This window comes from Chelmon rostratus, chromosome 18, assembly GCF_017976325.1.
Source record: "Chelmon rostratus isolate fCheRos1 chromosome 18, fCheRos1.pri, whole genome shotgun sequence".
Taxonomy (NCBI): domain Eukaryota; kingdom Metazoa; phylum Chordata; class Actinopteri; order Chaetodontiformes; family Chaetodontidae; genus Chelmon; species Chelmon rostratus.
This window is the reverse complement of record NC_055675.1, coordinates 11843706-11857913: the sequence shown is the minus strand read 5'-3', so window position 1 is coordinate 11857913 and position 14208 is coordinate 11843706. Positions and strand designations below refer to the sequence as shown.

At 42.0% G+C, this 14208-nt stretch overlaps 2 protein-coding genes across 2 annotated transcripts; both read left to right on the top strand.

Annotated features, from left to right (window-relative positions):
* Positions 1 to 4040: 4040 nt before the first annotated feature.
* Positions 4041 to 6425, top strand: LOC121622256 (R-spondin-3-like). Its single transcript, XM_041959170.1, has 5 exons — positions 4041 to 4459; positions 4850 to 5041; positions 5246 to 5386; positions 5523 to 5669; positions 5823 to 6425. Exons 1-5 carry the CDS (start codon positions 4375 to 4377, stop codon positions 6020 to 6022), a joined length of 765 nt encoding a protein of 254 aa, XP_041815104.1. The 5' UTR covers positions 4041 to 4374; the 3' UTR covers positions 6023 to 6425.
* A 1260-nt stretch (positions 6426 to 7685) lies between these two features.
* Positions 7686 to 11003, top strand: LOC121622019 (E3 ubiquitin-protein ligase rnf146-like). Its single transcript, XM_041958795.1, has 2 exons — positions 7686 to 7874; positions 8503 to 11003. The coding sequence occupies exon 2, from the start codon at positions 8504 to 8506 to the stop codon at positions 9575 to 9577; it is 1074 nt and encodes a 357-aa protein (XP_041814729.1). The 5' UTR covers positions 7686 to 7874; position 8503; the 3' UTR covers positions 9578 to 11003.
* The last annotated feature ends 3205 nt before the right edge of the window (positions 11004 to 14208 follow it).

The following is a 14208-nucleotide window of genomic DNA, read 5'->3' as shown; positions in this document are numbered from 1 at the left end:
AATTTTCTTGTGAATATCCTTTCTTTCAAATTTTAAAAACAAATATCAAAGTCTACCTTAAATGCTGCAGTAATTTACAAGTTTCTTAAATCCTGATTGGAGTCTGAATAAATGTTTGTTTAAAGGCAGATGCACCAGAGGAGTTAACTAATGCAATCTGTAGGACTGTTTAAAACACAGCAAGTGTTTGAATCAGTTCAATCAGTAAACAACATGTTGTCTGGCAAAACTTGATGTTGACAGTTCTTGATGAACTCTAGTGGTGCTTCCTACTAATAATTATTGTCGTTTATGTAACAAGGGAGACTTACGGAGATTTTTTTCTTTCTTTATAGAAAGTGCTAAAGAAAGCAAGAGGATGAAGAAGTGAAATGTGTCATCGTCAACCTTATTGTGAACATTATTAAGAATGACAGTAGCAATATTTTTGCTTTTTTTATGATATAGTTTTAGTTTTCTTCTGAAATGAAACTTACATATTTTCTTGTCATAAGAGTTGTTTTAAATTGAATTAAATTCTTTTGAATTGCGTAGTGACTCATTATATAACTCTCAGTCCAAAAAACTTGCTTTGCCAAGCATAATGGTTTTCTCATATTAAATAAATAAAGCATACTTATTTATAGAGATCCTGAGAGTACTTAGCTTTGATCTCAGAGCTGTGGGGTGCTCAGAGTAGGTTAGTACTTCCAGATCTCTTCACCCTTGTTTTGCTCTCCTATCATTCATGACAGTCTGTATTTTAAGCTGCCTGCTTCACAGCCTCTTCACTGAGCACGGGCTCGGCCTCCTCCCAAATTCCTCACTTCTTCACGCTACGTAGATTATCTGCGTGCTGAGATCCCGTCCTGCTCATTCCTCGTCACTGCAGGGTTTCCTCACAGAAAGACATTTACCTTCTTAGGCATGTAAGCGTTGATAAGGTCAAAGTTATATTGTTAAACTGCTTGAGCGTACAGTATCTACTGTTATTACTGATGTTATGTGACGAGGCATTTTCTCCTCCAGCAGAACCCTGATAGCAGCTGGTGACCTAAAAGCTGACTTTGGCTTGTATCACAGTGGATCTTTATAGAGTCTTGGCCAGTATAAATACTAGAGATCAAATGATTTAATAAATAAAGGCAGCTCCAACTTTAGTGCATGGTGCATGATTATAGGTATGCTTTTTCTATACTTGATGCCAACAGCAGATTTCAAACAAGACAGGAGCAACAAAAGACTGGGAAAGTTGTGGAATGCTCCAAAAACACCTGTTTGGAACATTCCACAGGTAAACAGGTTGATTGGTAACAGGTGATAGTATCATGATTGGTTATGAAAGAAGAATTCTGGAAAGGCTCAGTCGTTCACAAGCGAGGATGGAGCGAGGTTCACCATCTTGTGAAACATATGACTGTATAAAGGAGATTACTACATGGGCTCACTTTGTAAAACCATTGTCTGTAAACACTGTTTATTTGCAAATCATGGCAGTATGTTTTTATTCACAATGTTTTACACAGCATCCCAATTTTTTGGGAAGTAGGGGTATGTATGATGCCATATGGTTTACATTTGTCACTGACTTTATTATTCACTCAGCTGTCTCTCTTCCACTCAGTGTCCTCCATCTTTATCTTTTTCATTTTCCCCGTCTTTCTTTTTGGCAGTTATGACATTCCTTGGCCTCCAACGGTTATTTTCTTCGAGAACCTGATCTGGCACCCCAGTGAGTGTAGCTTTGTCGTGTTTATGTTCCCAGTCAGGTTGCAGAGGTGTTACGGAGTTTGTGGAGCTCCACCCTTCTGACCTTTGAACCCCTGGCACCTATCTCTCTGCCCTGCTGTTCCCTTCTAGATCCTTGTATTCTCATCATAGTCCTCTAACATTGACAACATTTGCATATATGTTGTGTTTTCACACTAATGTGTCCTCCCAGGTTTCCAGTTTGTGAGTGACAATGGAGTTAAACTTCTTCACACTCTCCTGTTGTAGTATCTGCCTTGAGCACCATCTAATCTATAAATCTACCACATGCAGATTGATGGATGATGTTGCTCTGCAGCAGCTGGCCACACATCCAGAGACTCCTCAGAGGTGTTATTTTATCGTCCTCCTCTCTGGGTTTGCACTCGCTCTTGGGGGATTTGAGCAACACACTCTTCTTCCTCTGTCAAAATAAAGAAGTAGCCGAGTCTGTCCAGTGCATGCTCGCGCCTGAGCACCTGTTGACAATTTAAGAAAGCCGCCCTGTCCAGCTCCTCTGTCTGGCTGTGTGTAATGTCTCAGATTTATCTCAAATAAATCAGCTCCAGTATAAAGTCCCAATGCAAAGCTCATATTCCACTTTTGGCATTTTTCCAGACAAGCCAGGAAAGCATGGCGGTACATTTTGGCAGGGATGTTGTTATGATAACTTGCTGTGCCTCTCTTAATAAGGAGCACATGGTTTGACAGGTTTCAAGAGTGTCACTATCTCTGTTCATGTCTTTGCTCTGAGGAGGAAAAGAATTATTTTAGTCTAACAACAGTACGACATTTAGAAATGAGCAAAGGGAGCAAAACTAAATTTGGCTTATTAACAAATCTGGGAATTTTTGATGCTACAAGGTTTGACAGGCTCTGAAAGGAATATGGACTGAAGCAAAGAATCATGAATTGCAGAGAGACACGGATTCCAGGAAGGGGAATGCTACAGAGTTCAAATCTGTTTTGGAGAAGCGGCGAAGAACCACAGAGTTCCCAAAACAGGCGATAATGCACACCGTGATGCCAAACAACAAATCCTCTGGAGGACTTAGAGCTTTCATTACCTTCCAGCCTTTTTGTGGGAATTGCAGATCATCTGTGACACCTCAGCTCTAGTTTTGTTTTGTCATTGCGAGGTAGTCAAATCACCCTGTATTTTGGGTTTTTATTTCGTGAATCCACTCTTCATGAGAAACATGCCTGATCATGTCCCTTATAATGGATTAAGTAGAACTAAATCTTAAAAGTGTGGGTAACATGGTAATTGCAGTTTTTCTTTATTCTGTTCCATCATTGTGACTTCATCCAGTCCATGTGAGCTGACTTTGAGAAGCTGGTGTTGATGTTGTGATGACATGCTTCAAAAAACATAGTCATGCTTTATTGTTTTAAATGGAACCAAATGAGGAGATATTTTGTTGTCATGGTCACTCTATTTGCCACGAGGCTGAGCAGAGTGTGTGGTTTGCTGTGTGATATGAGCAAAACCGGAGTGTGTATTTTTGATGTGCCACACTCGCCTCTAAACGAGCACCGTTATCAACCTACTGTGGTGCAAGACTGATGGCACTCACCTCTTTGAGTCTTGCATGATGATGCTTTGGCACAAACAAGTGGCATTTCAAAAGCAATTATGCTTGACTTAATAATGTATGTGAAAATTTGATGATAAGTACTGTATTGATCATACGTTTTATTGGCCAAAATGTCAATGTACTTCTTTGAGCTTTCTATATAGTAAAAAGTATTCAAAGATCACAACCAGGCAAAAAACTTAAAGTCCATCTTTGAATATGCACAGATTTTCACTTCAGAAGTGTAACTGCTGGACACAAGATGTCTTGTACTGCACTAAAAAAGTTCATTATGAGTGGTTGTGTCTACTGTAGGATTCAGAGATTCGGGTTTCCACATCACACCTGTGTAAGTTGCTTATTGGACCACCATTGGCTTCCAGTTGTGATGTCCCAACGTCCTGTTCGTACGTACTTGTCTTAAATTCAGATTTAAACTACCTTTAACAGTTGAATGTTAAACCAGCCATCTAATGTCAAACTCTGCAGACTGAAGGTCAAACATCCAAGTGACGCAACAAGTGAAACACAATTTTGAGTCACATAAGACACATAATTGTACGCTTTAGTTAACCAATAAATACAGAGATTGTGACAGATGGCTGTCTCCAACACATTAAATAATCGTGTAGAAATCACAGTATTATTCCAGTTCTGTGAAGAGACTGCTCGATGTGATAACGGATCAGGAGGAGGCTCGTGAAGTAAGGGTAACACGGGAGGGGAGGTTGGGAGTGTGTGTGTGTGTGGGAAACACAGACAAGCCCACAGCAGCTTAACCAAACTTACATTAGATCTGCGTGGCGACTATCATATGATGGTTCCTCTTCTGTTAGCATTCTTCATGGCATTCTGCCGGCTTCAGTGATCTCATGGAATGCACATGGGATTTTCCTTCAAGAAAACATTTAGCCCAACTCGACTGTGCTCTCACACCAGACCGGACTCTCTGCACGGGCTCATTTGAATGAGTTCACTCCTTTCTCTGAAATGTGTGTCGTGGGATTTGGGATGTGATGGCAAGGTGTCTTTGCTGACTGGATCAATGCCGTGCTGAAGGTGAAGGAAAATGCGGATAGCATCATTAATTTGGATTCTGCACGTCGTGAATCTTACAGAAGGCCTTGATAACACAAAGATTCTGCGATACAGACGTAAGTATTCAAGCATGACTTGTCCTCATACCTACACCTAATGCTCTTGTTAGAAATCTCTGTGAAAATGTGCCTTATCTTTCCCAATTTTCCAGTTGAAGGTAGTAAACAGTGGGCAGACACTACACACAGAGACAATAAGTCTGTTATTTCAGCTTTCAGGGAACAATGTGGTCCTAGATTTCTGCTGGTTTTACCCACTTGCACACTGAATTTTAAAGCTTGCTTCTATCAATTGGGCTCTGATCTCAAACCAAGTTGCTTGTAAAATTATTTATGGTAAACCCGACAGATCACTTGAGTACTTTAACACAGAACAGCACAGTAAGAATATAAAACTCAGCTCCGCCTCCGCACACACTCACACATCTCATGTCCTTGTATCCACAGGTAGCTCCTCTGTGAGCAGGCTCTGTCCGACAGGTTGTGTGACATGCTCGGCCCTGAATGGCTGTCTGTCCTGTAAACCTCGCCTCTTCTTCCACTTAGAGCTGGACGGGATGCGGCAGAGGGGCATCTGTCTGTCCTCCTGTCCCCGGGGTCACTATGGCATGCGCTCTCCACACATCAGCACCTGTAAGAGTAGGTACCAATGGACACATGTAGGAGTGGTGGAGATTCTGTAGAGGAGACTTTACAGTGGTAGATGGCTTTATCATGTTTGGCTAAACAAATTACTGTTCTGGTTTTGGAGCCTGCTACCTGCTGTGTACACTAGAAACTGATTTAAAGTCAGTGTTGAGAGAATACTAAAAAATAATATGTTTTGGTGTCACTGGCCTGCAGGGTGCAAGGAGGACTGCGCTGCCTGTTTTAGTGAAAATTTCTGCACACGTTGTCACCCTGGTCACTTCCTGTTCCGAGGAAAATGTGAAAACAGCTGTCCGAACGGGGTGATGGCGAATGCAGCACTGCGAGAGTGCACAGGTGAGACACTGCACAGCACTGATGCCTGTCACTTATGACTTTTTGCACAGTGTGCATGTGACACTGTGCCTGTCACACTGAAATGAGATCTGCTGTGGAACTATAGAACAATGTAGGATGTTTGTGTCTGTGTCAGAGTGCTCCATAGGCTGTGAGGTGTGTGTGAGGAGGAACATGTGTGTGAGGTGTAGAGCAGACCTGTACTCTCTGCACGGCCAGTGCCACCCCACCTGCCCGAGGGGATTTGAGCCTGATGTGCAGCTTATGCAATGCCTTCCCCAAGGTGAGAGAAATTCTCCTTCACCAGCTTTTGTTGCATAGTTGGGATGTCAAATGCAACCAACATCAGTGCACCACGTCAGTGCGCATTTGTATGCCTACCTGCTTTCCCTCTTGTTACCTTTGAGTGTCTTTCTCACCATCGCTCTGCTCATAGTGCACTGTGAGGTCGGGGAATGGACAGATTGGAGTCCATGTGTTCGGAGAAGAAGCATGCGGACCTACAGGAGGGGAGAAGAGACGCGTACCCGACAAGTCCTGCAACCCCCAAGTGTCTCTGGTGATCCCTGTCCACATGTGTCAGAGATCAGGAAGTGTGTCATCAAAAAGAGACCAAAGAATCCAAGTAGGCTGTAATAAGTTGAAAGAGAGCCACTTATAAACTATTGGTTGATATTGCAGAGATATTCAACTTGTTATTGCACATTCTTCTGTGGCTGGTGCTTTAAAAACTTGGACAGCTCTTGTAACTTGTAAAAATGTCAAAGTGTAGATGCATTCATCTAAAATAAAACAGATTTTTCTGGGCAGTCCAACAGAAATTAATAAAAGGGATGGATGGATATGACGATCTTTCATGAAATCTTGTGTATCTATAAATTCATTGCTTTGCCTTATCTGGACTTTGGCTGAAACAGAGACATTTCATATGAATAGCAGTCATCTGCTAAATTGATGCCACTTGTGTTTTATTTTACAAACTGATTGCCTAACTTGAGTGTGGTTCAGTTTATGACTTACTGTAAGTTTTTCTGATGACACCTGCACATTGTCTTCTTAGTTGCAATAAAATTTGCAATAAAAATGTTTTGGTTCTCAGTCCTGCATGTAAAAAACTGGACAAAAAAGCTGTCTATATAGTGCACAGCCAACACTTACTCAAGCCTTTTCACAGAATACATTCTGACATGTCAGACCAGGCATAGTTGTAAATAACAATATTAATGGTGGCTGAATTCCTTTTAGCTGCTTTGGTCTCAGGGTCCCAGTATTATGCATGCTGGCTCACTGTCAGGCTGTCATGACTTACTACGACATAGGACACTTGATAGAACACAGCCATTGTTATTAGTAACACTGTCTGCTTTTCCTCCCATAACAAGTCAAATGCCTGCTGTAAAAAAAGGCCTGTTAATCAGTCCCACAAACCCCATACATTAATTAGCATAATAAGGCAAAAGTACATAATGAACAAACTGACAAATTAGTTTTCAATTAATATGCAATAATGTCAAAATCTCCCTGTAAGATTTCAAATTTTCTTTATTGTCATTGAGCATGACATGTCAATGAAATTTGCATTGCAACCCCCATGTTAGAAACAAGATAATAAGAAAGATAAGAAAGATTATAAAATAAAATTAAGATACTAGAATAAAATAAATCAACATGCAGTAAAAATATTCCTAAATGCAATAAAGATATACCAGAAATAAAAATATACTAAGACAATAAAAATATACTAAACAATAAACAATAAAATATGCCAGTGAAATGTACTTACAGCAGCTGAAATGTACTAAAATGTATATAGACAATAAACAATAAAATAGACCAATGAAATGAAAAAATAAATAAAACAGACCTTTAATGAATACAAGCTACCATAAACCTCCCCTTACATAAGATAATGTGTGCATGTATATGTATATGTATGTATGTGTCTATATGTACAGTATATACACATATGTATGTATGTATATATACACATACATGTGTATATATGTATAGAAATATATGTATGTAGATACATATATATGTATTTATAATGCATTGAAGTTATAACTTGTAGGCACTTGTAGATATAGTTTGGGCATTATGCAAACATGACACAACAATATAATAAAAAAATCAACAATTGAAATTATTCATTTCTAAAAATTCAACTGGGAGAAAGGGAGGCTCTTCACTGAAAAACGTTTTCTTTGTAGTCAGCGAGTAAACTTGCCTCTCTTGTCTCTGCTCGTTACGTTCATACCAGGAGGCATAAACGCGTGAGCTCGATCTACAGAACATGTGGATTGGTACTGACAACGACGTGAGCCCGGTCCAGGAGCATTGGCGTGAGATGGGCTTGGCCGGAACAATGTCCCAGCTATAACGCCGTCATTACTTGGCGTGTATAACTTCATAACCAAATGTAAATGCAGTTTCATAAATATATCCATCTGCGCTTCTGCTGAGGACGCCAAAGAATCTCAGTGTTCAGGTGAGTGACGTTTTATTTACAGAAAAGTTAAATAGCCGGCAAGTACACTGACTGCTAACATGCTAACTACGTATGCTATAGCAGCTGTCCAGTTAACGTTAGCTAACGCTTGTTGGCTGTTAGCCTGACAAAAACTTCACAGTACCTTGGGTCTAGTGTTACTTCACAATAAACAGACGAATCTCTAGCACCACTGTTAGGAATATGCAGTTTTATAGATGTGTGAATATGTGTTGTTTTTAAATAGCGAGTTAGCTGACGTTAGCTTAGCGGTAATGTTAGCTCCGTCAGACAGCAGAAAAGAGGCCTTTGATATAAATCGTTGGCATGAGCTCATGTGCAATTGTAGGGATGTCAGCCAATCCTTTCTATCACATGCTTTAATTTCCTAAACTAGCATGAAGTGGAAACTATTTCATTGATGTGTATTTTTCGCAGAAACCGTAAGTGTATGCTCTGTGTACGTGGGCGTTCCCAAAACTCAAAATAGCAGCGCATGTAAAGTGTGAACCGCACTAACCTGTATGTCTGTTCACGTTAAATTCAAGTATACAAGCTAAAGCTATTTGTTGCCACACACGTGTCACCAGGCAGATCTGTTGTGATAATGCAATGATTTTCTCTGCAGTATGGCAGGCTGTGGAGAAGTGGACTGCTCAGTGAATGCCCTTGCCCCCTCCAAGCTGATAGAGGACGTAGGTGATACTTGTGCTGCGGACCCTTCCACTTCCACCAGCACCCCAGAGTGTGCCATCTGCCTGCAGAGCTGCATCCACCCCGTACGCCTCCCATGTTGCCACGTCTTCTGTTTCCTGTGTGTGAAAGGTGCCTCCTGGCACAGCAAGCGCTGTGCTCTCTGCCGACAAGAAATCCCAGAGGACTTCCTGGAGCGGCCGGTTCTCCTCTCACCTGATGAACTGAAAGCAGCAGCTGCGGGAGTGAGCCGGAGTGTAGGGTCAGGGGCCGTTTCTTGTGGAGACTTTGTATGGTACTATGAGGGCCGCAACGGCTGGTGGCAGTATGATGAGAGGACCAGCCGTGAGTTGGAGGAGGCCTTCTCTAAGGGCAGTAAGAGCACGGAGATGCTGATTGCAGGGTTCCTTTATGTGGCTGACCTTGAGAACATGGTGCAGTATCGCCGGAATGAGCATGGCCGCAGACGCAAGATAAAACGCGATGTTGTAGATATCCCCAAGAAGGGAGTCGCGGGACTGAGGTTAGATCCTGAACCTGTCCCAATTCCTGCATTACCAGTCGTCACCCCAGTTGCAACAGAACGCATCAGCTCAGCTGATGGATCAGACACTGCAGGCCAATCACAGTCTTCTTCCTTTGGGATTATGGTGTCTCTTCCCCCCGTTAGACCTCCAACACTCCTGGGCCGCCATCTTACCAGTCCCCTTTCTCCTTCACCCTCAACCCTGGAAGAGTCTTTCTCCCAGCTCCTAATCAGCCAGCCAGAGGGTGAAGAGGTTGAAGGAGACGATGAGCCACAGACGTATGAGTATGCATCCGGCAGCAGTGAGAGCGAGGAGGAAAGGGAGTGCGAGGGAGAGGAATCGATGCCACGGAGAAGACATAGGCAAAGAACGCTAAGAGAGAGGCAGCCAGCCAGAATGCCTCCAAGGGGGGGGGCCTCCAGCTCTGCACTCAGTCTCCGCTCACGTAGTCCTGATGGACAGTGCACTGTGACAGAAGTGTGACTACAACTGGACTGTGGTATCTGTTCTACAGACAACAGTTCTTAAATCTTTATCAGTTCGGCAAAAAAGTATAAAACCCTGTATGCATCTTTAAAGGTCCCATGAAATGAAAAATGCCTTTGTTTTGTTGTCACTTGTGTCACTAGGTGTGTTTTTCCCCCACTCATCATGTGCCAAATATGATCCTAAAATGCAGTTGACCTGCGTTTATATCAGAATATTCTTGGACTATTCAAAGATCTCCAACCAGTTGAATCCAGTCTTAATTTTGCGTGGGATCCGGTCATCCCTTTGGTCCAAACCTGCAGGTCTGCAAAGGTAACTAAAGCAGTGGCAGCAATGACATGAGTCACAGCTGTGTACTTGGATGTTGGCCTGCAAAAACATCATTGACAGCTGTCTCCACTGCTAACGTATATTTTCTTACCACTGGGATAAAGTCATGTCTCACATCTGTGTTGATCTCCACCCCGTATTGGGTTTCATGCAGAAATGCCTAAAACCACTGAAAAAGTGACAAGCCATTTCAAGGGACCTTTAATGCGTGAATGAAGCCTTTTGTTGAAGAAAAGTTAGTTTCACCCAGCAATATACTGTAATGGTAGTTATGCATTGCTCTCAGCGACAGGTTATGTGAAGTATAAGAAGTCTGGCAACAAAACTACCATCTGTCACTGCCCTCTACATCAGCCAGTGACATAGCAATACAACCTCTTTGAAATGAAACTACACCTCTTTGTCCTGATCTTTTGAGCTCATGGTTAACGTGGCTGATATTTTTGTATGTTTCTTTCTCTCTCTCTCTCTAGGAGTGATGGTGTAAAATTCAAGCTGAAATGTAGCACCCTATGTACCAGTTACAGAGGGTTAAACTTGCTTGCTTCCGGCTTTGCTGATGAGGTTTTTTGAAGTTAAGAAGTTGTAATCAGGACCTAATTAATAACTATTTAAACTGGAGTTTGTGTGTGTAGGTTTGTGTGCGTGCGTGCGTGAGCGTCTGTGCATACCGAATGTTTCAGCGTTTGAGGGGGAGGCGGGCTGTATTCCCTCTATTTTAGTGTAAAAGTCTTTTAATAATGCTGCGTGTTTGTGTTGTTTTGAGCGGTGTTGGGTGCTGAAAAGCTATTGGCAGAACCACTGGAAAGTATTAGGCTATGTATGTCGAGACAAATTTGGATTTCTATTTCTTGTCATAGTACTCTTGATAGGACTACTATCAGAGCACTGGCATTGACATGTACTTGGACAAACTCTCTCTGTCCTCATATAGTCTTTTTCTTTCCTTTTTGCTCCAGCTGCTATTATTATTTTAACTGTCAACTTTTCACTGTTTGTGTCTTACTATCTGAATCACCTAAAACAAATGTCTGTCTGTGTGCTGTAGCTGTGGTGTTTTGTCAAGTTATTAAAGGTGTTTATCTATGATTTGAAATCATAGGCTGATTTATATTTTTTGTGGAGGAATAGTTGAATACGTTACAGAAAGATGGGAAAACTGGAAACAGAAGTGGCACTGACTCACAGGCCTGTTTGCAATGTGTGTCCTGATTTTGGTCTAAATGCAGTTTACCAGGAGTCCACAGGATGGCAGTGTTGCATAAATTAAGTTGTCCTTTTACCCTGAGAACTCAACAGGCTATACTGTACAGGATGCATAACAGCAAGTCTTTCAGCTGCATTTAAGGCTGAGGCATACGCTGTTCTTGTTGCTTTATTTCTGCATTATTTAAAGGAATAGTTTTTCAGAAATGCACTCATTCTCTTTATTGCTGAAGTTATATGCAAAGAGCAGCGAGAAAGCACATACGCCTTTTTAACAAAATGTCAAACGACTTCTCAATACTTATCTGCATTTTTAGATGCCCAGTAGAAAGAAATGTGACCAGAGTACTGAATTTGTGGCCTTTGGGCAACAGCAATGAAAGTCAAAAGGGATATTTATGATTTTTAGAATTGGTAGGAAGTAGTTGAAAGTTCAAAGTCTGAGCTATACAATAATTTGCTACTCATCTATGACCCAGACTTTCTCATTTTGAACTTTACTTGTAAAACAAAGTGACCACATTCTTGCAAAATATCTTATAATATTAGCTTTGTTGTTCAAGTTCATCCTTTTGTGACAGGAGCAGAGCCTGTTTGGGCTGGTATATAAAAAGGCAGAAACTAAAGCTCGGGGCCAGTGTCTCATTTATTATCCAGTAAATGGTTATTGGTGGTTATTTTTACAGCCTTGTGGTTTTGGTCTTATGTTATACTGCCAAGAGGGGCCGTGGGACCACGATTACCTGCTTCACTGTTGCTGCTGCCGACTGAAGTCTGGGCCTCTAGATGTACAGGTTTGTTTCAGGTTTGAGGAAAGATGAGACTTAACCAAAACCAAGACAACTGCCACATATGCAGCTGAGCTGCAGCATTTGCTAACTGAAGAAAACCACAGGCTCAGTGTGTGCAGTGGGAGTGTGACTTGAATTAGAAACACGGCTTAATGAGCCAAACTTTGGCAAAGTGTCTGTTCAGAGCTTCTGTATAACTGTGTGCTCTGTAACTTCTATGATATGGGTGGTAAAATGTTGACCAGCTACTTTTGGATACTTTGGGTATAATTATGTCTGCAAACTAAAATATGCTTTACCCCCTTTCAGCCATCGTTATGTTTAATTCACTGCCTTGTCCACATGGCAGGGCTAGGTCAGCACAGCCAGGGTGACAGTATCCATGCAATACAAATGAATGAGGTAATGTTTTTCACTTTTTGAGAATTGAGACATTTCAGTGATCAGTGTGTTTTTATTTCTCTTTGCTTTCCCTTTACTGAAGTGACAAATATGTCAGTTCACCGTTAGGCTTCACTTTCTCGTTGCAGACAAGAGTTAGACATGACAGAGGGTGGATTTAATTCACTTCACTTGACCCAGTTACGCCGTTATGTGGGCCACACGTGGGTTTTGATGGGCAATAAATTACTGGGATTGATTTCTAAAAAGGAGCCCACGGATGATTTATTATTTAAATTTGCACCGCAGCCTATATGGCAACCTAAGTTTAACCCATATGGTAACCAACAATCATTTTGCTTAGGGAGCAGCTGTTGCTTGTAGCCACCACGTAGGCAGACACGCACGGAACATATGATGAGCAAGGAGGCTATGGACAAATTTGTACGGCCCTCTCTTAGTTGTCCTAATTTTACCATAGTGTGTATCAGCCCAACACTAACCTGCTGTATCTGATACTCACATTGACAAGAGATTTTTCATAGCTTCCTGCGTTAGAAAGTCGGTCTGTAACGAAGATGTGGGCCGAATGACTGTCCAACATTACTGTCTCGTGAGCCAATTGCGTTCTACTGTGGCTAAAAGGCTATACTTTAAAGTAGTCACATACTCTATTCATAAACACACACGTGCATATTTTTATATATCAAAGAGACAAGACACACATCCTGCTGTATTTTATGTTCTTTCATTGGCTGAACAAGACTGTGGCAGAAGTTGAATAGAAGCTGGAGTCGGCGGGTTGCTTGCTCCGTGACGTGCTGGAGGAACAACAGGCAGATGTGTCTTCGTTCTGCAGGAGGGACTGACAGGCTGGAATGAGACCCAGCGCTAATGGAGAAGGTGCAACTGTCAACCCCCCACCCCACCCAATACGTGGAAGCGGCTGACAAATGTTCTGAAATAGTTGGTGGTGATGTGTCCGACCAAGGGCCTTTGTTGTGCTTAATGTAGTGATTCAAGGTGACAATGAGCATGATGATAATATAGGTATTAACTTGTGTTCACTTATTATAAAAGCAGTCCATCACACATCTACACTACACTACAGGGCATCCGGTGGACTTCCTCCTCTGGGGACCACGAGTGTCTGAACAGATTTTCATGGCGATTCATCTGGTAGCTGTTGATGTATTTCAGTCTGGACCAAAGTGTTGGACTGACTGACGGATTGTCCCCGGAGAAATGCCACAGCTGACTAAAAATCGGCTAAAATTGAATTCAAATGAACTCCCAGTCAACTTTACTTGACTGGCAGTCAAACTGACATGACCGACCATTGCAGCAGTGTTTGCAAGAGTTCAACATCATATATAAAATGACTGTAGTGTGATATTTTTCCAGTGCAGCAGGACTCACATGCTGTAAGCAGATACATTAAAAGTATGACATACATTATGTGGGGCATCACCTTAATATGCATGGAGACACTGACAGACAGATTTATATGTCATGGAAATAGAGACTGTATTTAGATTGAACATGTGGTGCCAGTGTGAAGGACAACAACGGAGGGAAAGCAGATAGATGGTGTTCACAAACAATTACATTGTGTCTGAGTTAAAAGAAGCTGTCTCAGCATGCGTGTTCAGAAGCCAGGGCCGGTCTGGGCATGCACTATACGTTAGGGCCGGTCATAGTAACCCAGCCGAGCACGCAGACAGACAGGCAGACAGGAGACAACGCTACTATATGTTTTCAGGCACACAGCTGCCCTTTAACTCTCTTCATACATGCTATCATATCCTGGTCGAATGCCTCCTGTAGCCTTCCTCTTCACACTACAGAAAATACACGCACTGTCTCCAATCCCTCCACAAATAGTCCCGTCATACCCACATCTTTTGCCACCCCGAG

Excerpts from the sequence above, each read along its gene's own strand:
- LOC121622019 (XM_041958795.1), top strand. The coding sequence starts at position 8,504 with ATGGCAGGCTGTGGAGAAGTGGACTGCTCAGTGAATGCCCTTGCCCCC.
- LOC121622256 (XM_041959170.1), top strand. The coding sequence starts at position 4,375 with ATGCGGATAGCATCATTAATTTGGATTCTGCACGTCGTGAATCTTACA. Across the intron at positions 5,387-5,522 it reads AGCACTGCGAGAGTGCACAG|AGTGCTCCATAGGCTGTGAG; the intron begins GTGAGACACTGC and ends TGTCTGTGTCAG. Across the intron at positions 5,670-5,822 it reads TATGCAATGCCTTCCCCAAG|TGCACTGTGAGGTCGGGGAA; the intron begins GTGAGAGAAATT and ends CTCTGCTCATAG.